Source organism: Chrysemys picta, chromosome 4 (genome assembly GCF_011386835.1).
Source record: "Chrysemys picta bellii isolate R12L10 chromosome 4, ASM1138683v2, whole genome shotgun sequence".
Taxonomy (NCBI): Eukaryota; Metazoa; Chordata; order Testudines; family Emydidae; genus Chrysemys; species Chrysemys picta.
In genome coordinates, this window is record NC_088794.1 from 138040359 (window position 1) to 138066750 (window position 26392).

Here is a 26392-nt window from a genome sequence, read left to right on the forward strand (position 1 = left end):
AGTGGATTTCACCCTGAGTGAGAACTGCAGGTTTTGTCCGAAAGTATCATAAAGGTAGTAAAGTGAAGCATGTGTGTGTTTGCAGGACAAGGGCCTGTATTTCCCCATCTCCAATGTTACTATATAATGTACATTTGTAGTATTTTCTTATTCTTTCTAACATGATACAGAAATAATTTTACCTGACTTATTTTTTCCTTCTTGTGTTGTGCTGTAGAATGTATTTTTTCTAGCTCTTCTTTCCCAGCAAGTTTTCTTTTGAGACTGAATTGTACTTTGTATGGCTCGGAATATTGTAGAATCTTGAGTGCATCTTCATATTTGATATTATCAAAAAATATTGTGGCACTTAATAGCTGATCACCTGCAAACGGTACCAGACATTTTATTTTAAGATATCAGTTTGCTATATCATGCGGTTTTTCAAATCACATTGTTCTTGATGATCATATAAACATGAAGGGTCATAAACATATGATGATTATATAAAGCATATCATGATTTGTTTTAATATGTATGCTTTGGAGTTTTATTTGTTTAAATAGTATTATTTATTGTATTATTGTGTATTCATACATATAATAGTTCATAAAAGGCTTACTGCATATTGGGCCATATTCTTCATAGATGTAAGTTACTTTTATCTTTGAAATTTAATGAATTAATTGTATCATATATATATTTTTTAATTACTGACTAGTTCTAGTGAAAAGTAGTGTATTCCATGATTTATAGGAAATCCATATTTCATTATTATTTCAGGTACTGATCCTGCAAACTGCTCATGGGAGTAAAGTTAAACATGTGCACTGGTGTTTGCAGGACGGGGACCTATTTTTGCTAGTATCTGAAAATATGAGTGTGTGTGTGTGTGTCCTTATAAACAAACTTTGTGATTTTTTTTTTCAAATTTCTAGATAATAGTGTTTTTAAAAAATCCAGAATATCAGACTGTACCTTCTCTCAAACTGAATATTTTCGAAGCAGGGGATCCCTTGAGCACCTGTTTTACAAATATTCCTTCATTTCCTCCACCAGTCACACTAAAACCGCTAGCACCAGATTCCACTTCTGTTTTCAGGGTCACCTCCATAGACTCCTAGATGCCCAGGAAGATGTCATGTTAAAATTCATTGTTAATTCATACCGACCACTTGACACTATATTGAAATCTTCCTCTCACACACAAGATGAGCATCTTCAGAAATACTTACCATATCTCCCTCAAGAAAGATTGCTTAAAAATGGGAACTTATATGTACAATATGGGCAAAGTGCTGAACACCTTCACTCCATTCCAATGGGACTGTGCAAATATTTACAGTTAAGCACATGCTTAAGTGTTGTATTGGACAGGGGCCAGATTGCTCAGCTCAAGTACGGCTGGGGGAGCAGAAAGACAGAGCCTCAGGAAGGAAGGGCTGGGTCCTCTCTTTAAAGTTCATTTCATTCGCCCCAGTCCTAAGCTGCACAGACGCCGACTTTCCAATGTGCCGGGGGTAGGGTGACCAGACAGCAAATATGAAAAATCGGGACAGGGGGTGGGGGGTAATAGGAGCCTATATAAGAAAAAGACCCCAAAATCAGGACTGTCCCTATAAAATTGGGACATCTAGTCACCCTAGCCGGGGGGTGCTGGATCCCTGGCTCTGCCAGGGCTCCGCCTCCTGCCCCCACTCATCCCTTCCCCCAAGGTCCCACCTCTGCCCTGCCTCTTTCTGCCCTCGTTCCACCCCCACCCCGCTTCTTCCTGCCCCGTTCCACCCCCTCTCCCAAGCGTGCCATGCCCTCGCTCCTTCCCCCCCCCCAAGAACCTCCTGCATGCCGTGAAACAGCTGATCGTGGCACGTGAGAGCGTGGAGAGAGAGGGGGAGGTGCTGATCAGCGGGGCCTGCCAACGGGCAGGAGGCGCTGCGTGGGTGGGGAGAGCTGATAGGGGGGCTCCCGGTGGGTGCTCAGAACCCACCATTTTTTCCCCATGGGTGCTCCAGCCCCAGAGCACCCACGGAGTCGGTGCCTATGCCAAGCTGGGCTCAGCCCCTGAGGGTCTGTCTTCCTGTTCTCCCACCACCACCCCTTGACAGGAGTTTGACCTTCTCCACAGGTCTTTGCTGTTGGTGTCTTTGGGGCAGAGAATGTTTTTTTGTTCTGTATTTGTACATCATCTAGCACAGTGCATCCTGGTTCATGACTAGGGCTCCTAGGTACTATGATAAGACAAATAGCAAATAATAATGCACTTTCAGGAATGTGCCAGACATAAGATTGCGTTGGCTCCTCTATATGATTGGTCAGAAGTGAGCAATAGATAAAAATTATATTAATTCGTAAACTAATCCTTCTTTTATTGCCATTCAGATCTTCCAGTGTCAGTTTTTGGCCCTGTATTTCCTTGAATGGGCCAGATCCTTGACTTACCCTACTCTTGAGATAAGTCAGCATTTATATCAGCTGATGATCTGCCCGAGCATGAGATTTGAGTGTGTAAAAAATGTAGACTCTTACCTTAAAAAGGCTGTATGTTAAACTTCCCCCAAATAGATAAAATAATGGTAGAGTCTGACAACAACCATACCAAGAAAATTGGCTTTTATGTGTCTCTGTATGGCAGAAACCTATAAGAAATGTGGGAGACCACTCACTCTTCTTAGAACACTCCAATCCTGAGATCAGTGGAGCAAATAAAAGAGAGAGGGGTATCGCAGAAGAGTGTGCACCTGTATTCCCAGCAAGGGATTAGAGGGCACATCTGAAAGCAAGTGTTGTAGTCTCATTTTCTTTTCTTTATTCTGTGTGTTGATCTCCATCACCTCACGGACTCGCAGTGACAGAATGTACCCCTGTATTCGCACCCTATACACTACATGTACAAAGTATGCCTTGTAAGGTATCATTTGAAAACTCATAATTTTCTGTTCACTATTGTCCTGATAAAATATTGTGTGGCAACATTGTACGTAAAGTTTATAAGATTTCCCTGTATGGTGTACATATTCCAATCCTCACAGCCCTGCCCAAGCAGACGTTGGCAAACAGGTCTGTCCTAAATAAAGGAATATGTGTTCTGCTTAATTTGCATGTAAGCTGTAACCAGAGTATTCAAGCAGGAAGAGAAGACAAAGGAAGTTCAAACAGGTGGAAAAAGCAGCAGGGAACATCCTTCCACATAGACTCTTTGTCTCCTAGTGCCAGCTGGAAATGTTTTTCAGGAGAGGGACTGAAACTGTAAAAAGGGGCAAATACCCCAATACACCCCTCTCTCTCTCTGCCAATCACATTCTCTGCACCTGAAGCGACAAAGTTGGACTCTGGGAGAGGGGTCCTGATCTACAGGTTTTGGTCAGTAAGACTGCTGAAAGCATGTGGTGAGAAACTTTGCTTGACTCTGATATAGTTTGTTAGGCATTAGTAAACATCTTATCTTTATTTTTCTTGTAACCATTTCTGACTTTTATGCTTCAGTGTGTTTAAATTGAAGTGTCTGGGGATAACTCCATTTGGTTCAAGTTGTGTGCATATTAGTCTCATAAAGGAATAATGGACTTAATAAAACTTGTATTGTCCAGGAGAGTGCTGGGCAATACAGGACATTCATTTCTGCGGAAAATCTAAGACGGGGGTTAGGGTGGGAGGTGTGCTGGGGTTACCCTGCAGTATAGTCAAGGCTGGTGAAAACCAGAATGTAACCCACATGTAGCTGGCAGGCTGCAGTGACACACACTCAGGGTGTGGGTGGCAGCTACTTTAGCAAGGCATTGTAAGGCACCCAAGGTTGCAGGGCAGGAGTGATACAGCTGCTCATTAGTCTGGATTGTACCCTGGTGTGTCACACACACCTGTGAAGCTTTTATACTGTAGAAAACAATGAGCCTAACTGTAAAAAATTGCTCATGGGTTTTTACAGAGGTGTGGCATGCAAGATTATATTCTCTCTCTATCCCATCCCATCAAGGCAGGAGTTTTACATTATAACAAAGTTCTTTCCACTGGGAAGGGGAAAATATCAGTGGTGCATACATTCCCATGATGCAGTAATTTCTTGTGATTTACACAGTATACAATATACAAAAGTATACAATAGAAATCTTATTTATTAAGCAGGTTGCCAAAACTCATCTGAATCCATTGTTCTTTCTCCTCTGTTTACTCTTGCCATATTTGCACTGTCTAATGAAATTTGCTTTCTGTGTAACCATTTAAACTCACCTGTGAATGACTCATTTTTTGTTTGTCTGTAGAATATTTTTCGTTCTCTGTATCTTCTTGTAGCTGGAAAAGCAATTGTAATTATTTAGTGTTCGGCTAAGATAGTATTGTAAAGTTCACACAGAGATTATATGGCCTGTGCCTTGCTCAAAACAGGGCTCTTAGCCTATATTTTGGTGAGAGCTAACATTCATAATTCACACTGAAGTCTATTACTGTTTTAAAAACCAGTAGCGGATGTCTCCATTAGCGTCTATAATGTTAATTTTCAGCTCAGTGTGTGTGGATTTAACCGCATGATAAGAGCTGTGCAGATTGTTTGCTGGCACTTAAAAAAATAGTTTCCTTTTTTTTTAATTTTTGGTGACTTAAAAAGCCAAAAAAAGCCTAAAAAAAAAAATCATTTCAGGTCAGTCAAAGCAGATAACACTTCATTTTGGTTTTGAGCATTTTTAACATTTTTAAATATTGTAAATAAAATTAAAAGCCATTTCAAAATGAGAAATCATTTTACAGAATTTTTTTTACAACCAAAACGTTTAGATGAAACCGACAAGAATTCCCAAATATTTTGATTTCATATTTTTTCGACGGAACAAACTGTATGTCAGTCACGCTGTGGATTCATCATGTTTGTTTAAACATGCATGTCTGAGGTACAAAAAAATGGGATAGCCGAACCATTTTGTCTGGGACAGCTACCTCAAAAAAGGGACAATCCTGGGAAACCCTGGACAGGGCGCAGCCCTACTGGTTGTGTGTATAACCCCACAATGAGCAAGAAGGATTTCATGAGAGCCTGTGGGGTCAATCAGCTCCGCCTCACTACACCAGTAGTAGCTGTCAAACTTAGAGGGAGGAGCTAAAAGCTCAGTGGGATACTGACCAGGAAGGAGAGCAGATATCTGGCTCTGATTCAGGGGCAGAAGACTGGCTGCCTCCAGGTATCTGTGTTGGCCTGCTGGCAGATAGAGCCTCCCTGAAGGAAGGCAGGCCAGCCTGCAACTGGGAGTACAAGGCAGTTGTGAAGGCAAGATGGAGAAAGTGAGTTTCCCAGGATTCTGCATGCTGGTGGAGGGACAGGAAAACTCCCACAGGGTCAGGGACTGCCCTGCTAGGGAAGTAGAGAAACTCTCCTGCAGCAAAGCCACATGAGTGGCAGAAAGTGCTAAAGCTCTGCAGTGAACTTGTGAAAGGGGTCTAGAGAGAGAGAGAGAGGCTGATAGACAATGAGCCTTGGACAAGGCTGTGGGAAAGGCTCAAGACAGGTGGAGGAAGGAAGTGGTCCAAGGAGGCAGCAAGGGGTCTGTGTAGACACACCTTGGCTGCTTATTAAAGGGTGCCTGGGCTGGAACCCAGAGGTGAGGGAAGGTCGAGGAAGTTGTTTCCTGATACTCTCCACCCCACCTCCAATCAGGAAAGAATTAGGAAAAAATCCTTGAATGCTTTACATTTTCATATAGAAAACCAAATATTTTCTTAATATATTACTGATCATGCTTTTTCTTCACAATGAAATGTCAGCTGAATCCTGAAACTCTCCTGCCCATAAATACAAGTAATTATGCACTGTTTGGTAAACTAAAACGGCTATGAAAGGATTGAGAAGGTGAGGGTGTGGATTTCAAAGTACTTTTTATACATGTCCAAATTCTAGTCCTACAGAAGTCAATGGGATTTTTGCTAATAAGCCCCAAAAGATGAGAATTTGGCCAAAAATGAATTGAGTGTAACATGAAAACCTTATGTATGTCTTGCCTTTTTGTTAAAATATTCTTCTTCTATGGAATACTCATAAACTGGAGAGGATCCTTGTGGCCTTGGCCGTATGTTTTCTATTGTCACTTCATTGACCTGCAGGAAAGAAATGAGGGGAAATAATGGTCAACATTTAGCAACAGTAATCCCTATTGGTCGGGAGACAATGAATATAATATAAAATTCCTCTCTGTGCAAGCCTGATACCAGTCACAGTGGCTGCAGAATGGCCATTCGTTATTTTCTTTTGGGGCAAACATAATTCCCATTTAAGAATTTGATATAAACAACAGAGGATATAGTCCTTGGAAACAGAAATGATGCTTTCACAATGTCTTTCTTAACTAAGGATACATTTGAAATACAGTAAAAAGCAACAGAGGGTCCTGTGGCACCTTTAAGACTAACAGAAGTATTGGGAGCATAAGCATCTGAAGAAGTGAGGTTCTTACCCACGAAAGCTTATGCTCCCAATACTTCTGTTAGACTTAAAGGTGCCACAGGACCCTCTGTTGCTTTTTACAGATTCAGACTAACACGGCTACCCCTCTGATATTTGAAATACAGACAGATTAGACAGAAATAATGATCACAAGAGGTTATGACGACTTTCCCCCCTTGCTTTAGGGTTAATTATGCCCCCAGTAACCTCAGATGTGCAGTGGAGCCTCATAGCAGTTGGAATTCCTAGGAGGAATTCTGGATGACTCAGCGAAATTCTTTCTGGGGTCTCTCGGGAAGCTCATGCCAGTGGACAAGTTAGGCCATCCTTGAAACAAAAATTCAACCACTGTGAAAACAAGAATTTGCTATACCATGGAATATAACTTTTACTGGCACGTTACAAATCTCTGAGGGGGAAAGCCCTCCCTTGAATGCAAAGAGCCCCACTCTAATGCATGTGACGTTGCCCCGAATTCTGAATATCTGAACATCAGTTTATCAAAAGGCCGATCAAGCTGCCAGGATATCTCCTTAACAGAAGTAATAATAGACACATCTTTGTGAAAAAAAGTGTAACTAAAACATTAATTAGCAAGCTTTCAGAAGTGAACAGTAACATTACTCACAGAATCGTCTTCTTCTGCATCAGCATCAACCTCAGGCTCCCCTGGTCTCAGCTGTATGCCAGAACCTGGAAACAACATATGAGCCATCAATCCTAGGTGCTAGTCCATCAACTCAGTGCAGAAGGCAGTGAGTTTTACAAATACAAAGTTTACAGAGCAGTATGGTTATGGAAAGTCTCAGGATGGCCTGATATCCTTCAAATCCAATCTTTATGGCAGGGTTTCTCAAATTTCATCCTGCTAGTCTTCCCAAAGGTACAAAAAGTAGTCACACCTCCACTGATGTAAACTTTGTAAAGAGAAAAGAAGAAAGAAGTCCCGAACCTGGAAAAATACATTACAGACTGGCAGGAATCTTTTAAATTAATGGGAGGGATTGTGGCCTAATGGCTCGAGACAGGCACTAAGCATCTGAGTTCTATTCCAAGCTCTTTAATTGACAAAGAGACAGGAAAGCATACAGCAGTCAGGTGGCCTGAAATAATAGTTCCTGAAATGTGGGCATTGCCTCATGCCGTGGGTGTTAATGCTGAAGCTTAATGATGGCATTTTAAATATCAACATTAACTATTTTACATCAATCATTTTAGCTGAAGCATCTAGTTAATGTGCTTATCCATAATTGTTTGGTGCATTGAAGCATATTGGGACTGGGAGATGGGGGTTGGGGTTGGTTGCTGGAATAGGAAACTTGGAGTTCCACTTTCCAAAGTGTTCAAGTCACCTCTGCCCTTGCCCTCTCAGGGTGAGTGAAAGAGTAAGTCCAGAACTTCCTTACTGCCAACAGATTCAACTGCCTCGTGGATATGAAATCTGAAACTGCTGCCTACAGCTTCTCAAGGTTAAAACTCTCTTTCCACCAAAGCCACCGCCATTCTAATGCAGTTATGCATTGGCAATACAAAAATCTGCAGTGAATGGAAAATTTGGGGGCAGGATAAAATCAGGTGAATTAGCACATGGAATATTATGCTGGTTGCAAGATTTATTTTTCAAATATGATTCAATAAAAGCGTCAGAGTTTGAATTTACTTGAAGCTGCCAGAAAATTTCCAATGGGCTGCAAATTCAGCACTGGGATAGATCAGAACCAGGGGGCCTTGCTGTGGAATGTAGGTCTATCTTTGTGCAGAGTGCTTAGGGCTATGATAACCAAAAAGACTCAGCTGTTATTGGTCAGTATCAAATAGCCATGCAGGGATAGCTGAACTTATTTAGACAAAATAAAAAGCAAACTAAACCTTTGTCTAGTGGAACCAAATTTCCTAAAATTTGAAGGCCTTCCATCCCTTATCCAAGGACACCAGATGGTCAGAAGTGACCAGGGATTTTGAATCCCTCAGTTTTGGGTGCCTAAACTGAAACATCTCTAAAAAGCTTAATTTTCAAAGGCTGGGTTGTCATCACTTCCTGAACACCAGACCCCCTTTAGGTGCCTTGAGTTGGACACCCAAAAATTGAGATACCCAAAATCACTAGTCACTTTTGAAAATGTAGGCCTAATCGATCATAGTGTGATAGAATTGCACATTCTCTAATGTGCATATTGTTCCACTAATACTCCCTCATGAGCAAATATTCCTTTTCTTCTTGCCCTTTCTAGTCACTCCTCTTACCTCCCCACCCAATCAAACTTCCTGCTCTATTTTCTTTTTACTTTGTGTTTTTTATGCCACATTTAGGGCCCATCTTGCAATTGTCAGTCATGTGAGTAATTCTCACTCACAGATGATCCTATTAATGTCAAAGAAATTTATGAGCAGTTCAGACAATAGCAAAGAGACCCACAAGCAGAATGGTTCAACTTACTGACCACTCTGAGTGAAGAATCTCCAGGTCAGATCTCTCATGTAGAGTCTGATGAATGATAACAGGGATGTGTGAACAGGCCAGCCCTACTTGTGTATATTTAACCCTCTATAATGCTGATCTTTTGCTACGATTTTCCAAGTCACTTTTTCTACGGTGACTTTTTTGTTGTTGTTGCTAGCTCATCTTCATAGGGCTCTGCACTCTGTTCTTTAGTTTTTCCTAATCTGGTTTTTCTTTGAATGTGAAATTATTTAGATAATATTATTGGTATTAAATAATAATACTCAGAAACAGCAAAGCAATCTGATTGAGGATTAAAAGCTTCACTTAAATGAAGAGAACAGAGTTCTTCAAATATAAATGTCCAAAACAATTCTGGGCTAAAGTTTTCAAAGAAGGCGGGTATGCAGGTTGGGCTCCTAAGAGCCTACGTCATTTATATGGGCCTGATTTTTCACAGGTGCTGAGCCAATATAAATCTCACTAAAGTTAATGAGCATTGCAAAGGTTTGGCGGCTTTGAAAATCAGTACAGTTCTGTTTAGAAGCCTAAATATGTGTTTCGAAGCCTAAATTTGGGCACTGAAGTTTGAAAAGTTTGGCCTGGGAGGGATGGAGGGGGGGAGCTTTTACCCACATGTAAATCAGTTTCACACATGCAGAATAGGAAGAGACTGTCTAGGAAGGAGTACGGCAGAAAGGGATCTAGGGGTTATAATGGACCACAAGCTAAATATGAGTCAACAGTGTGATGCTGTTGCAAAAAAAGCAAACATGATTCTGGGATGTATTAACAGGTGTGTTGTGAGCAAGACACGAGAAGTCATTCTTCCGCTCTACTCTGCTCTGGTTAGGCCTCAGCTGGAGTATTGTGTCCAGTTCTGGGCACCGCATTTCAAAAAAGATGTGGAGAAATTGGAAAGGGTCCAGAGAAGAGCAACAAGAATGATTAAAGGTCTTGAGAACATGACCTATGAAGGAAGGCTGAAAGAATTGGGTTTGTTTAGTTTGGAAAAGAGAAGACTGAGAGGGGACATGATAGCAGTTTTCAGGTATTTAAAAGGGTGTCATAAGGAGGAGGGAGAAAACTTGTTCACCTTAGCCTCTAAGGATAGAACAAGAAGCAATGGGTTTAAACTGCAGCAAGGGAAGTCTAGGTTGGACATTAGGAAAAAGTTCCTAACTGTCAGGGTGGTTAAACACTGGAATAAATTGCCTAGGGAGGTTGTGGAATCTCCATCTCTGGAGATATTTAAGAGTAGGTTAGATAAATGTCTATCAGGGATGGTCTAGACAGTATTTGGTCCTGCCATGCGGGCAGGGGACTGGACTCGACGAGGTCCCTTCCAGTCCTAAAATCTATGAATCTATGAATCTATGTAATTCAATGAGAATTTGTGTGTGTCATGGCTGTAGGCCTGAGCCCAGAGCGTTTAATTTGGTTGGTTTTTCTAAAGCTGCAGCTGCAGATGCCTAGTTTTATGGCTGTTACCGTAAGCCCAAGTCTTTACTATTTTCTTGGACATTTTGTATTATTGTATTTTCACTGGAAAACAAAAACAAAAATGCACCCACAAGCACAGGTGGCCAGCAAAGTGACTTAACAAAATATCATTTCAGTCTGTTAGCTCACTTGCTCCTCAGACATGTCAAATGCAGCACTTGAAGTCCTGCCATTGCTAGGTTAATTTTAGTGTTGAGTGTGGGCAGTTGGCAATAATGTTGTCATTTGTTACTGGAAGACAGAAAGGAAAAAGTTCTCTGTACAGTTTGTAGGGCTGACTCACCCTGTTTTCCCTCCTGTTTTACCCCGGTATGACATCAGTGATTGCAGTGAAATTACCCGTTTATCGAACAGGAGCAATGCAGCAGGGAATCAAGCCCACCGTTTTCAAAACCAGAATGGCCCTATAAACTGTACCTGATTGGCTTGTTTAGCTGGGCAGAAAGCCACACCTTTTTATGTCCTATGCGGTGACTGTATGCATTTACACTAGAAGTTCTGACTAAGGTACAATGAAACTATACACAACATGTTAAACCACATGCTTTAAACAAAGGAAACCTATAACTACTATATGTCTTTATCACCTGCTGGTCTAGCCTAATCTCTAAGATTGGGATGTTCAAAAGGCCCAAGGGAGTTAGGCACCTCATTCCTACTGAGTTTGTGACAGTTGGGCACTTATCTCCCAACCTTGACTGCTATTTTTAATTCTGATTTTAACTGTCTGTGACTGAATCATAAGTTCATCTCTTCTCCAGGGCAAGCACGGGCAGGTAGGTGGATTGTAGCAATGACGGAGCAAAGGGAGTTTCCTGTATTTTGCCAGGGATGGGTCAACAGGGTGGGGGAACCTGATACCCACAGGTATTTTTCAAATACCTGACCAACCTACAGATGGTAGATATCACTCATCATTCTGACTCATTCAGGGGTATTGTACATCTGACAGGCAAACCCCTCACCTATCTCTGAACATAGAGGTGTTTAGAGATTAGGGTGACCAGATGTCCCGATAAAATCGGGACCGTCCCAATATTTCGGGGTGTGTCCCTGCTCCGCCGGCAGGACTGACTCGGGGTTGGTTTTGGGTTTTTTTGCTTTGCCGGCGGGCACCCTCCCCTCCTCCCCCACTCCATGTGTCCCAATATTTGCTTTCCCTCATCTGGTCACCCTATTAGAGATTCACCAAAAGATACACCAAAATGCATCCGTGTATTTTAAGGAGCAAATCCATCCCCAAGAGTAAAAAGACCTCTTTCTTCAGTTTTGGTTAGTAAGGGAGGGAGTACCCCGTGCATCTCTTCCTGAAGTACCGCTAAAATTATTTACTTTTACTTCATGAAAAAATTAGGAAACCCAACCCCATCTCACCCATATAGAAATGACTCGGGTGATGGAGAGAGGAGGTCTCCTGCACAAATATCCTACCTCTCAAGAAACTTTGCACGTCCTGCCACTGAGTGAATATGAATCTGTCCTTGCTGCCCTCTGCCTACTCATAGGTCAGTTGCCCTCCAGATCAGTTAGCCTTGTATTCAGCCTCCTTATGCAGCCATCTGGGGCTAATACGCCCTTTTCTGCCATAGTAAAACTAGCCCCAAGATTTGGCCCAAATTTTTCTTACTTCACAAGACACTAAAAACAAACTTATAAAAATGAGAACTATGCTGATTAATTCTGTCTTAAGCAAAGCTTTTTATTTTTCTGTATATAAATAAACGTGCCAAGAAACTGTGATTCATGTGTATGTCATTTTCATGCTCTAAATAGCAGTTATGCCAACATTTCATAGGTTTTAATTCTTTTCATAAATCCTTAACAATCAATGCTTTGTCCAAAATGTTTTCATAAACAAAATGGAATTCATGCCTGTAACCACTTCCAATAGCCACTGGACTGATTTCAGAACAGAGGAATTTTTTTGAAAGTGGGGAGTAGGAGTTATATCGAACAGAACAAGTTCATATCATATGACTCAAAATCACATTAGCTTTTTAAAATAAGTTTTTCTGATAATTTCTCTCTAGCGTGGCCAACTCAATTTGGAAAAAAATGCAAAAATTTAAAACCAGGTAACTATTTCAATGTTCAAATCTACAGCTGTAACAATTTCTAAAAAAGCAACATTTAAGTGTCAAAATAAAGTGTGACAGTATCAGCTAATCTAACAGTCATGCTTGAATTTGTCATTTACATTTAATTAAAATCTAGATTTAATTTGGAGACTGGGAAATTAATTTACAATAATATTTATATATTTAAGAAAATAAGAGAAAATAAGAAAATTCATATAAAATGTCATTAAAAGTATATTTTAAAAACTTGAATGAATTGTGTGTATACCAATTAGTATACTCTCTGTTTTGCTTGCATATTGCATCTCTTCTCCCCACCCTGTTCTGTTGATTAACACGGGTTAGTTTAACAAGGGGTAAAAATTCACCTTTTTCCTAGTGTAGCCTTAGCCTGAATCATGCTAACACTCAAGCCTTGTCTTCACCAGGAAAAAAAGTGTGTTCTTACCATGTGTTCCCTAGCATGTGGCAACTAACACAAGTAAAGACACGGCTGTTGTAGTTTTAATGCATATTAGCAGACAAATGTGACACTCCCCTCTCGTGTTTACCTCAACCTGTTAACGTGTGAAAACTACAAACTGCTTTGTCTTCACTGTGATTTTTTTACATGTTAGGTAACACATGGTAAGAAAATGCCTTTTTTCGTGATGTGGATGCAGTCTTACGTATGGGATTAACTTTGAGTTCAGTTGAAGTACTCATGTGCATTGTGTTTGCAGGATGCAGTCATAAATTGCAATCTCTTTAGGGAAAGGACTGTGTTTTCCTATACTGCATGTTGTACAGGGCCTAACACATTTTGAGCATATAATAACACAATAATGAAAATAATAATAGCAGATTTTTGAGCCTGCGCTGGATTTTAAGAGCAATTTTGCAAATCGTGTACAATATAAATAAATGTCAAGTGATGTCACTGGGTCTACTCACATGCTTAAATGTATGCATGCAGTGTTGTGGTAGCCATGTTGGTTCCAGGATATTAGAGAGAAAAGGTGGGGGAGGTAATAGCTTTTATTGGATCAACTTCTGTTACCTCCCCCACCTTTTCTCTCCTGTTTAAATATAAGCATTTGTGTAAGCCTTTGCAGGATTGGAGCCATAATAGGTATTTATCCTCAGCTGATGTAAATCAGCGCACATAAATAAATTCACAGTATAAGGAGGATGTGATAGAGTGTCCATTCCACACAGGACTGGAAGGGGTTAAGGTCGCCAGCTAGGCCCAATTAACTTTCCAGGCTGCCCCGGGAGGAAGAGCCAGGGAGCAGGAATTGATTAATCAGATGCAAGGCTCCACTGAACAGGAACAGGAGGGGCCTGTATAGAGGTAGCTGGCAACAGAAAGGGGCTGCAGAGAAGGAGTCTGCAGTCACTCCCTGGGAGAAGGGAGGTGAGTCTGCGGCTAAAGGCAAGTAGCCTAGATTACTCCCTGGGTGAGGAGAGTTTGGACTGGCAAACCCAGGGGGAACGCCAGAGAGATAGGCAGGGCTTAGGAGAAAGAGCAGCCAGGTATGAGGTAGGTCAAACCTTGGCTGCTGATGAGAGAGCCCCTGAGCCAGGCCCCTGAGTAGAGGGTGGGCCCAGGAGTGGGGAACACATGGTGATCCAGCTGAAGAGCTGAACCACGAAGAGGAGGCTGCAGTTCCTGGAGAGAGAGAGGTCCGAGGGTGAGAGGATGGTGGGAGAGACACCACCAGGGCGCAATGCCTGCCCGGAGCTAATCCCCAGGATGGCCAGCAGGAGGTGCCACTAGCGGTGAGTGGACCCTGTGACAGAGGACCTGCGTAATTAGCATCTTGGAAGGTTTTAAACAAGCCCTTATACCAATAAGCCATTCCAAGATGTGCATTAGTAATACACCGGTGGAAGCACCTCACATGCATTTAGCTCCATGCCTTTAGTCACCCCAGATGTGTGCCTATTAACTCACACACTTGAGTGGCTGATTGCTGTCAGAGAACAACTCTGTAATTCTATGAATTTTTATTTGAAAACCCTTTTTCAAAATACGCTATTGTGGCAATCGGTGCAATGTAGTCCTTCGCTCTGAGGAGTAGTGTCTATTAAAAGCACAAGCAAGAACATTTAAGAAATGTTTCTAACACCTTTTCTCCATTATTTTTAGTATATGAGCTATTTGTTATTTTTTCTCAGCCTGTTTTCTCTTTCTTTAAAGTGTCCTTCCTATGTGAACTCTTCCTTTTTCCTTCTAGCCCTCAGAAGCCCAGCTGCGCTTGCAGCTGCGGTTTGTGGCCCAATGGCCACTTTCAATTCACTTTCTCTGACAAATGCTACATTTAGGATATGAAACAGTTCCTAGGTTAGCCCCTGATTCAGGAAAACACTTGAGCCCATGCTGAACTTTAAGCATGTGCTTAAGTTTCATTATTGTCAATGGGATTTAAACACATGCATAAGAGCCGTTCTTGGATAGGCAGGTTGTCCTGAATCTGGGCTTTTTGTTTGTACAATAGCAAGAGGGTTAACAGTCGCTGAAAGGGCCACATCTGGTGGCATTGCATTTGGTGGTGGTGGTGATAAGGGCAGTTCAAACTTGCTCCTTTTCCTCTTTCAGCCCTTCACCAGTCCCTTAACTGCATCTTTTTACCCATTCCTCCAGCATTCCCATCCACCGCCCTTATTACCTTTATTCGCCATTAACCTTCCCCGTTAACTTAATGGGCTTAGGGATTGTTTGTGTTTCAATGGTGAGATCCTCGCAGAATGCCCTTTGGGGAGCTGGTGAATAGCTGAGACATCCTCCAAAAGGTTCATGTGGCCAATCACAACAGAGCTTTGGACAGTCAGTCAACTCCCAGCCTTTACTAAACTAGTGAATTCTTGGGTTTGGTCTCCCTAAAGTTCTCATAATTGGAAGTTTCCTAAATTGGAACTTTTAATTTAATTAAAAAGCATCACAAACAAACAAAACCAATGTTAAAACAACAGTGAAACAGACCAACCCCATCATCTCTCCTACTTACCATTTTCTGAGCAAAAGCATGAATCTGCAGTATTTAAACTACTCTCTGCTCTTTGGCTTCCTTTTCTGCACTTTCCAAAATCTACCGTAATAAAGATTCATGAATCAATAAGCAGAACCACTTTCTTTTTCCTAATTGCATCATGTGGCTGGACTAGTCAGAATTTGCCAGTCCATCTGCTAAATGTGCTGTGCAAATGGTATGTACAGCATAAAAATAGTTATTGCACTCAATGTAATCAGCTGCCTAAAATATTCCAATATTCCTCCTGATTTTCCCCAGAGCCTCCACCTTCTTTTTTTTTTGCTCAAGTTACAAATGGAAATGATGACCCATTGCTACACTAACGAGTAAAAAAGCCAACATTTTCATAAGCTTCAAGATCTATTGTTATAAAAGAAACCCCCTGTAGATTCGCTTAATGAAACTGCAGTCTTGAAGGGCCATGACATGACTGATTAGTGCATCTGATTCAACTGATGCTAAAACATCTTAGCTACGATTCAGCTGAGAGGGTTTTTTTTTAAAGGACAATGTTGTTTGAACACAGGAACACGAACAATAAAATCTATAACCACAGGGTGACTCAGCGCCTGCCTGTTAGTTTTTCCTCTTCCCCGTGGGATATTTTGTTTGAAAGAGAAACCGAGAAAACTTCCTGCTTACCATGGGCGTCGATCCCATTTTCATTAGCGGTGCTAGTGGCTATGCACTGGCATGAGCCTATGACATTCCAGTATGAACTTCCCCAAAGATCTAGGCTGTTTGGATACACATTTGAGTTGGGGGTGTCTTGGTTGGTCAGTTCCCCCTCCTGAGGCAGTCAGCAATCTCAGCTGTTAGGGAAACATCTTTCTAGATTCACTTGCTGAAGGTAAAATGTATTTGTGAGGGGAAAAAAGCAATAAATGGCCTTTACTGATAAAACTACAATGAGCTGTAAGGCCCGTATGCTTGCCTGGCTTTCATGTGGTACATATATGCCTGAAACTGAATGCCCACAGGTTAATCGAATGCTGTAATATGCATCTCTAGGAAAGGTCTGCCAAGAACTGAGAGACTCATTTTCAGTAGAGATTTCCTAGAACACGCCATGTACTCTATGACTGGAGAATAGTATTTTTTAAAAAAAGTGGGGAGGGGGGCGGGAAAGTGATTATTAATGACCTTGAGACGAAAAGTGGAGACCGGAAGCGGGGCCGTGAGCAGGGGTCATGGCCGGGGGCAGGGCTGGAGCAGAGCAGGGGGCAGAACAGGGCTAGATGATGCTCCCTTCCCACCCTCTGTGGGGGCTGGCTCGGGCCCTGCCGCGCCCCCTGGGCATTCCTCTGTGTCCCAGTTTGGGGACCACTGGATTGGACTGAACTCTGGGGGATCTTTTATTATTTATTTATTTATTTATTTATTACAAATTCACCTAGGACACCCAGTCAGGACCCCTTTGTGCTAGGTGCTTTTAACAGAACAAAAAGACAGTTCCTGTCCCAAAGAACGTAAGGCTTATAAAACATTTTCTTTGGGCTTATCCAACTATCCGTGAAAGATGAGGGATAGAAACATGGAAGTCAAAGCAGGATGGATATTCACACTATTCTAAGTACAGGATCTAACGAACCACGGGTGGAAAGGGAGGTGGATGATTTTATTAATGATTGTGTTTTAATTGATATGCTCTCTTCACAGATAAAATCCCCAGAAAAGGCATATTGCTCACGAAAAGAACCATCATTTGCAATGGGAACCAGGAATTTAACCAGCTCACTCAGGAACGAGCTGTTTCCTGGCACAGTGGCACATCTATACTGTATTTTGGAAGATAAACTTAACGGACTTAGAGGACATTTCAGAGCATGAGAATTAATGTTCTCAGGCTGGGTTATACACAGGCTTTCTCGGTGTCATATTTTAAACAAGGACAGTATGCTAGTGGGGTTTTTTCCAACCCCTTTTTTTCTTTATTGTCAAAATGAAGTTTCCCAGGTCCTGGGTTAATGTGTTTCATCAAACTATCTCTAGAACATCCATTCCTCATCACTCGGCTGAGGAATACTGCAGCATGTTTACACTTTCTCTCCTGATCTCTCTAGGAAATGCAGTTTGGTGGGGCTCACAAAAACTCTCGTGTTTGCCAGGATGAAACCTCTGTTATTAATAGAACATTTTCAGGCTAACACCCAAAACTAAACTTGTTTTCCAGAGGTAATGTAGCCTTTGGCAACAAGCCCTTCAGCAAAAGTTTATTAAGGGAATGTCCCCATATTTGCAGGACCCTCAGCAGGATATAACCAACAAGTGAGGAGCAGGGCCACCCAGAGGGGGAGGCAAGTGGGGCAATTTGCCCCAGGCCCTGGGCCCCGCAGGGGCCCCCACGAGAATATAGTATTCTATAATATTGCAACTTTTTTTTATGGAAGGGGCCCCCAAAATTGCTTTGCCCCAGGCCCTCTGAATCCTCTGATTGGCCCTGGTGAGGAGTGATATCCCAAGAGACATAAAGACCACGCAGTAATAGTAAGTCTTTGAATATATCCCTTCTGGTTCTTCCCCTTCTCCATTGGTTTGAATACAGCTGGGAGTGGCAGGATGGAGAAGTATACTCTTATGGCAAAGGCCCTGGCCTGAGATTCAAGAAATCTTATCCTGGGTCAATCTACCCAATGTTTTTGTGTTTTTAATGGCCATGTCTCATTAATGCTAGGGCTTGTTCTGATTTTTGCTTTGTCCTGAAGGGGTAGGAATAATTTCCCTGGATATATGGGCATCCTGTGCTCTAGTGTTTTTTTGGTTTGGACATACAGGAATTTTCTATATGTCAGTCTTTTTATGTGATAGGATTAGGGTTTCCAGATGTCCCGATTTTATAGGGACAGTCCCGATATTTGGGGCTTTTTCTTATATAGGCTCCTATTACCCCCCACACTCTGTCCCGGTTTTTCACACTTATTATCTGGTCACCCTAGATAGGATGGGATGTTGATATGTGTCTTCCTTTCTGTATGAATTCTCTTGGTGTTTTATAGTATGCCATAGTTATAGTAATAACCATAAGGATGTCAGGATGATCTTCTAACAAGTCAAGTTACCATCCGTTATAGTAACTTCTTTTTAAAATTATGATGCTCCCATTCTCACGCCTTCACTGCCAGCATGAAAGCACTTTTATATTTGTTTCAAGTTTCAAATCGTATGTCACATCTTATGACTGGTCCAAAATTCATTGCCAAAATCTGGAAGGCCAGAAATGGGTTACAGCCTTGCCTCCCAAACAAGGCGTATGGTGAAAATGTTCAGAATCAGTCTCACCATAGGTGATACTCAAGAGCCAACTCTTGTGAGGGCAAACCTGGGAGAGGGCTCATTTCTTGCAGGAAATCAAGCCTGTATCAACTAGAACAATATAAAATTAACATGTCACACATTAAATGGATTAAATATTGGCTAACTGATGGGTCTCAAAATGTAACTGTAAATGGAGAATTGTCATTGAGCAGGTCTGTTTCCAGTAGGGGTCCTGCAGGAATCGGTTCTTGGCCCTACACTATTTAAGATCTTTATAAATGACTTAGAAGAAAATATAAAATCATCACTGATAAAGTTTGCAGATGACACAAAAATTGGGGGAGTGGTAAATAATGAAAAGGACAGGTTTCTGATGTAAAGCAATCTAGATTGCTTAATTAACTAGGTGGAAGCAAACAACATGCATTTTAATACAGCTAAATATAAATGTATACATCTGGGAACAAATAATGTATCCCGTGCTTACAGGATGGGGGACTCTATTCTGGGAAACAGTAACTCTGAAAAAGATTTGGGAGACGTAGTGGATAATCAGTTGAACATGAGCTCCCAGTGTGGCCAAAAGAGCAAATGCAATTTTGGGATGCATAAACATGGGATCTCAAGTGGCACTGAAAAATGTATTTTACTCCTGTAATTGGCACTGGTGTGCTCGCTGCTGGAATGCTGTGTCCAGTTCTGGTGCCCATAATTCAAGAAGAATGTTGTTAAACTGGAGAGGGTTTAGAGAAGAGCCAGGAGAATTATTAAAGGAATATGAAACCTGCCTTTAGTAAGACACTCAAGGAGTTCAATCTAGTTACTTTAACAGAGAGAAGGTTAAAGGGTGACTTGATTACAGTCTGTAAGTACTTACATGGGGAACAAATATTTAATAAAGGGCTCTTCAGTCTCGCAGAGGAAAGGTATAACAGGATCCAGTGGCTGGAAGTTGAAGCTAGACAAATTCAGACTGGAAATAAGGCATAAATTTTAATGGTGAGAGTAATTAAACATTGGAACAATTTACGAAGGGTCGTGGTGGATTCTCCAACACTGACAATTCTTAAATGAAGATGTGGAGGTTTTTCTAAAAGATCTGCTCCAGGAATTATTTTGGGGAGGTTTTATGGCCTGTGCTATACAGGAGGTCAGACTACATGATCACAATGGTCCTTCTGGCCTTGGAATCTAGGCCTGTGATGGGGTATTCACCCTCACACAAGGCAGAGTAGGTTAAGTAAGGTTAATTAACTTGATTGGCGCAACTGAGGGAGAGCCAGGGATTGAAAGACTGATGGAAGATGAAGCTCAGCTGAGCAGGTGAAGACTGCGCTGGTATAAAGCCAGAAGTTGGCAGCAGAAAGGGGTGACAGGGAAGTAGTCTGCAGTCACTCCCTGGAAGAAGGAGGTGTGTCCAGGGCTATGGTGTTAGGTAGTCTGCAGTTATTCCCTGGGAGGAGGGAGTTTGGGCTGATAAACCCAGGCAAGATCAGAAGATAAGAGCAGAGAAGTAGGAAGGAGTCCAGGGAAATAGCAACTAGGTCAGGGCACAAGCAGACTGCAGTTGCTGGACATAGAACTGGAACCCGGAGTGCAGGCAGGCTGGGATCCCCTACAAGCTGCTGGAGAAGTGGCACAGACTGAGCAGTGGAGTCAAAGACTGTCTGGGACTATGTCATAGGACTATGATATCCTGGAAGGGAGGATTATAGTGACCTGGCTGGAAGGCTGAGTCACAAAGAAGGAATACACCAAGTCCTAGAGAGAGAGTGAGACCATGGGGTGAGGAAAGGGATATGGCATCTGAGTGGAGCTAATCACCAGACGTGGCCACAAGGAGGTGCCCCAGCGGTGAGTGGAAGCCTGTGGCAATGCCCTATTGAGATTTTTGTATTTTAAGCAGGCCCTCAGGGGCTTGTGTCTGATCTTAGTGTCTCACCAGGCTTGGGAATTTTGGAATTACAAGGGAGTTACAACTTGTCACAACAACTGACTGGCTAGTTGTTTTGGTTAATTAAGTTGCAGCCTTTTTACCATAATAAACTGATTCTCATTAAGCTAATCCTTGATCTGTATCACAAACCAGTCTATCCAGGTAAAATTGAATCTCTGGCTTTCCTTCACAATGTAGTGGAATAATTCCCTAATATACTGCCTTCTAGATAGCCATGAATTCAGCATTACTCCTCTAGAAAGGCAGGCAATGAGTATCTAATGTGAAATAAGATCCCTCAAGCTTAAGCATGTTATCTATACTGCATTGTTTTGCATCTCCAACCCACTGAGCCAAAGAACCAAGCTTTTTCTACAGTAGATTTCCTATTTCACTGTCAAAGCTCAGCCTGGTTCCAATTTAAATATTGATCAAATAAAAAATGAATGTATTGCTTGAGGCAGTGGCGGATTAATAATTTTGCCGCCCCTAGGCCGGGAAATAATTGCCGCCCTGGCCCCGCCCCAACCCAACTCCGCCCTTTTCCCGCCCCCATTCCTACCCCCTCCCCAAAGTTCCCCTCCAATTCTGCCCCCTCCCTTCCCCTATTGGATCCCTTCCCCAAATCCCTGCCCCCGGCCCCACCTCTTCCCCCAGCACGTGGCATTCCCCTTCCTCCCCCCCTCCCTCCCTGCCCCGCGAAACAGCTGTTTCGCGGCACAAGTGCTGGGAGGGGAGAGAAACAGGACGCCGTGGCGCGCTTGCAGAGGAGGTGGAGATGAGCTGGAGCAGGGGGGCGGGGCGCGGAGGGGAGCTTCCGCCCCTGAAAATTTGCCACCCTAGGCCTAGGCCTTGTCGGCCTAGGCAACAATACGGCACTAGACTGGCAGCCTAGGCAATAATATGGCCGGCTAGACTGGCAGCCCTGGAGGCTTTAGTTCTCTGTCTAACCAGAGAACAGGTACAGCATGAGCATAGCTGTAAGCTTCCACTGGCCTAATGTGATTCAGCACTGACCTGGAGAGGCAACAAGCAGGGCCGGCTCCAGGGTTTTGGCCGCCCCAAGCAGACAAACAAACAAACAAAAAAGCCACAATCGCGATCTGCGGCGACAATTCGGCGGGAGGTCCTTCGCTCCGAGCAGGAGTGAGGGGCCATCCGCCGAATTGCCTTTCAAAACAGGAATGCAATCAAAACATTGTAGCTTTTGTACAACCATTTATAAAGACTCATAAATATCTGCCCTTGGAAACTTCTTTGCTATTTGAGGAAAGCAACTTGTTTTGATGTTAAACATTACAAAAGAAAAGACTTGTAACTTAAATTACTCAATTTAAGAGCAATAACAAAAGTCTGAGTGTGGGGGGGGAATGCAACAGAAATTTTCTATGGGAAAATATTTTATATCACAGACAACATTATTAGTTTCCTAAATTTAGTTAGATAAAAATCTTTTCTGCCAAGACGCTGTGGCTGTAGCAACATAATATTTAGCACAGAACACTTTGCTTTATTTGTATGCACTTCAATGGGGAGGAAACTCTTTTAAATTCAGAAAGTTTCCGGAAACTGTAAACTCTGGGTTCACAAAAGGGAACCCAGATTTACAGATAAATCTAGATACAGCCAGATTCATCCCTGGTGCTATTCCACTGACTTAAACAAAATTGACGTTTGGTTGGGTTCACCTGAAGGGGGACAGATTTGCAAGTACTCAGAACTGCCAATTGACACCAGATCTTCAAAACACCTCAGCTAGTAGAACCAGATTGTCAAAAAAGCAGAGCACTCAAAACACTGAGCTCTTCTGAAAAATCTTGACCATTTATTTTGGTTCCTAAATGGGAGCTGATCTCTTCTGAAAATCTGGCCTAGTTACACAGGGGTAAATTTGGGCCAGTATGTTTTAACCATGGGAGGATGCAGTTGGAAAAACTACTCTTTATGTGTTTGTTAAATAATCATAATCTGTTTTCTAAGCTTGAAGAAGAACAGGAGTACTTGTGGCACCTTAGAGACTAACAAATTTATTAGAGCATAAGCTTTCGTGGACTACGTGGGCTGTAGTCCACGAAAGCTTATGCTCTAATAAATTTGTTAGTCTCTAAGGTGCCACAAGTACTCCTGTTCTTCTTTTTGCGGATACAGACTAACACGGCTGCTACTCTGAAACCTTTCTAAGCTTGCAGTTACATTGTTGGAAATTAGATAATTATCTTCAAGTGATTAAAGTACATTTAAGATCATAAGGTCATGGCTGTTACAGAGGGACAGACAGTGCTGGAGCTTGAAGATCACAAATTTAATTGATTAGTTTATTGTAGTTTTTGCAAAGTCCATGTGAACCATTGTGCGGGTATTGTAAATAATTTAATGTTCTTCACCCTGCACCTCTCCCTCCTCGCTCCCTGGAAGCAGTGTCAGCACCATCAATCCAGCACGGCTGGGGCACCCAAAGATAACAAACCAATGTTCACACACAATGTAGAAAAATACGATTTAGTTAAGGAATCAGATTTCAGTTGTATGTTTCACAAGGGTTATTATAAACAATAGTGAACATATTTTTATAGCTTTAAAAATTATCTCCTTGATAATGTCTTGGGTTTCCTTTTAAGTCTCATATAGTAGAGAACATAATTGCACTGTACTTTCTAGCTCCAGCAGGCAGTGAATGAACTGAGAGGGGTGGAGTTGTTTCAAAAATCTAAAAACATCATGTCTTGCCTGGCATTACTAATCCTAACACTGATGCATAATAGTTCCAGACGTACAAAGCAGTTCTATTAAGTAGAAAATAATGGCATCTTTATCTAAATGCATAGCTGTCTTTTTATCTTGTAGCTTGGCATGGAGGACCATTCACATGTAAAGGTTAAACATATTTTGTGAATTAAAATAAATGCTGAGTGCATTCTTCCTGGAGCTACATAGTTAACATTTTCTTCACTAAAAAAAGTAGTGCCGTGTTCAGAGGTAATATATACAAAAGCTGTGATGATTTGGGGAATCTACCTACAATTTATGAACTCTGGTTGATTTTACATTACTGAATGGCACCCTCTGCTATCAGGACTGTAGCATGTCTCTCCCAGACCAGGGACAATGGAGAGTCGTTAACCTGAATGGCTCCCATTCAGATGGAAGCACCTTAGGGCTTGGCTACACTGGCGCTTTACAGCGCTGCAACTTTCTCCCTCAGGGATGTGAAAAAACACACCCTGAGCACAGCAAGTTACAGCGCTGTAAAGCACCAGTGTAAACAGTGCCCCAGCACTGGGAGCCTTGATCCCAGCGCTGTAAGCTAATCCCCTCGTGGAGGTGGAGTACCTGCAGCGCTGGGACAGCTCTCTCTCAGCGCTGGCACACGACCACACTCGCACTTCAAAGCGCTGCCGCAGAAGCGCTCCCGTGGCAGCGCTTTGACGTTTCGAGTGTAGCCACGGCCTTAGGACAACAGGGTGGCTGAAACTAGGAGAACTAGTTTTCTCCAGCTTCTCTGAAGGAGGTTGGGGTTGGGAGCAGAAAAGAGGAAACAAAGGCCTTGGCTACACTTGCGGATTCACAGCAGTGCTGCCTCGGCTGTGTGTACTCTCTCGCAGCGCTGCAAGTACTCCACCTCTCCGAGGGGAATAGCTCGCAGCGCTGCGAGCGAGCGTGCAGCGCTGCAGGCGCTGATTACACTGGCGCTTTACAGCGCTGCACTCGCTGCGCTCAGGGGGGGTGTTTTTTCACACCCCTGAGCACAGCAAGTGCAGCGCTGTGAATTGCCAGTGTAGCCAAGGCCAAAGAAACCAGGGTTAGTGGTAGAACCTTATAAATAGGACCCTATCAAATTCATGGTCCATTTTTGTAAATTTCACGGTCATAGCATTTTTAAAATCTTGACTTTCATGGTTTCAGATATTTAAATCTTAAATTTCACGGTATTGTAACAAAACAGGAATTTGTATTTAAAAACGGCAAAATATAAACATGCAAAGCCCTTAAGACTCAGCGTTTCTCAAACTGGGGTCCTGACACAAAAGGGGGGTTTACACGGCTATTGTAGGGGGGTGGTCATGGTATTGCCACCCTTACTTCTGCGCTGCTTTCAGAGCTGGGCAGCTGGAGAGCAGCAGCTGCAGGCCGGGTGCCTAGCTCTGAAAGCAGCGCTGCTGCCAGCAGCAGCGCAGAAGTAAGGGTGGCAATATTGTGCCTCTCCACCCCCACAATAACCTTGAGACCCCTCCTTTTGGGTCAGGACCTCCAGTTTAAGAAACGCTGTGTACTTGTGTATACTTTTACCCTATATTATTGGGTATTTTTATAGTATAGGATAAAAGTACAGAAAAAAACAGATTTCATGGTCCGTGATGCATGTTTTACGGCCGTGAATTTGGTAGGGTCCTACTCATAAGCACAGAGAGACTCTCAGAATCAAAAAAGGAAGGTTGGGGCAAGTAGGAAGGACAAAGAGGCATGTTTTTTTGTAGCAGAGGGACTTTTCTGACTGAGGGATCGATTCAGCCCAGGGTAAGACCAAAGGAAGCTGATCCCGAAAAAAAAGAGAGGGAGACTCCATGATTCAGAGAAGCCATGAGCTGCAGGAGTGGGTATCTGGACACTCTAGAGCAGTGGTTCTCAAACTAGGGCCGCCACTTGTTCAGGGAAAGCCCCTGGCAGGCCGGGCCGGTTCGTTTACCTGCTGCGTCCGCAGGTTCAGCCGATCGCGACTCCCCCGGCCGTGGTTCGCCACTCCAGGCCAATGGGGGCTGCGGGAAGCGGCGCGGGCCAACGGATGTACTGGCCGTCACTTCCCGCAGCTCCCATTGGCCTGGAGCAGCGAACCACGGCTAGTGGGAGCCACGTTTGGCCAAACCTGTGGACGCGGCAGGTAAACAAACCGGCCCGGCCCGCCAGAGGCTTTCCCTGAACAAGCGGCGTCCGAAGTTTGGGAAACACTGCTCTAGAGAACTCTGCCTTAATCCCAACAAACTCTCCAAAGTGGTAAGGAAACTGAGGCACGGAAATATGTGTGGACATTTCTCAGTTTGCCTGAATCTGCCTCTTTTTTGTGCTGTCTAATGTAAAGAGAAATTGTTTTAGATTCCCTTTTTTGCCAACCCCTTGGGTTATGTACTTCAATTATCGCATGTCCCTGACGAGTTAAATGGTAAACTAGCGCGTCCACAAGGTTGGTGCTCTGGGAGAGGATGTGCGTGAGCCCCTGTGGTGTCTTCTGGGGCTCAGCACTCTTCCTGGGAGCCTCGGGAAGCTGGACTGTGAGGCCCCATTTCCTTGAAGGGGTAACAGACAGAGAGCCTGTGCCCAGGGAGTGTGCCAGAAAGGTCAAAGAAAGAGACAGTGCTGGAGCCTAACCAGCCTCAGGCCTGGTCTACACTAAAAAGTTAGGTCAACCCAGCTACGTAGCTCAGGGTGGGCCCTGAACAACGTAAGTAAGCCGACCTAACCCATGGTATAGATAGTAAGAATTTTTCCATCGACCTAGAAGCTACCACCTCTCAGTGAGTTGGGTTATCTACATCGACAGGAGAACCCCTCCTGTTGGCGTTCATAGTGTCTACACTGAAGTGCTACAGCAGCAGAGCTGTGCTGCTGTAGTGTTTTAAGTGTAGACAAGCCCTCTGCCAGCTTAAAGCACAGGGGTCCGGGGTGTTGGGACCCAAACACAACCTCCTAGTGAGCAGGGGGAGCTCAACCAGGAGTGTAAATTAAGCCTGGTCTACACTGGGGGAGGGGGAATCGATCTAAGATACA

At 43.0% G+C, this 26392-nt stretch overlaps 1 protein-coding gene across 1 annotated transcript in view; it reads right to left on the reverse strand.

Annotated features, from left to right (window-relative positions):
- Window positions 1-26392, reverse strand: part of LOC122172274 (protein AHNAK2-like) — a 70343-nt gene that overhangs the window by 24241 nt on the left and 19710 nt on the right. Inside the window, exons 2-6 of the mRNA XM_042841279.2 lie at window positions 7035-7099; window positions 5965-6060; window positions 4207-4269; window positions 958-1099; window positions 183-364 (exon numbers count right to left, since the gene is read on the reverse strand). Coding sequence (XP_042697213.2) covers window positions 183-364; window positions 958-1099; window positions 4207-4221 — 339 coding nt within the window. The 5' untranslated portion in view covers window positions 4222-4269; window positions 5965-6060; window positions 7035-7099. The remainder of the gene's footprint in view (window positions 1-182; window positions 365-957; window positions 1100-4206; window positions 4270-5964; window positions 6061-7034; window positions 7100-26392) is intronic.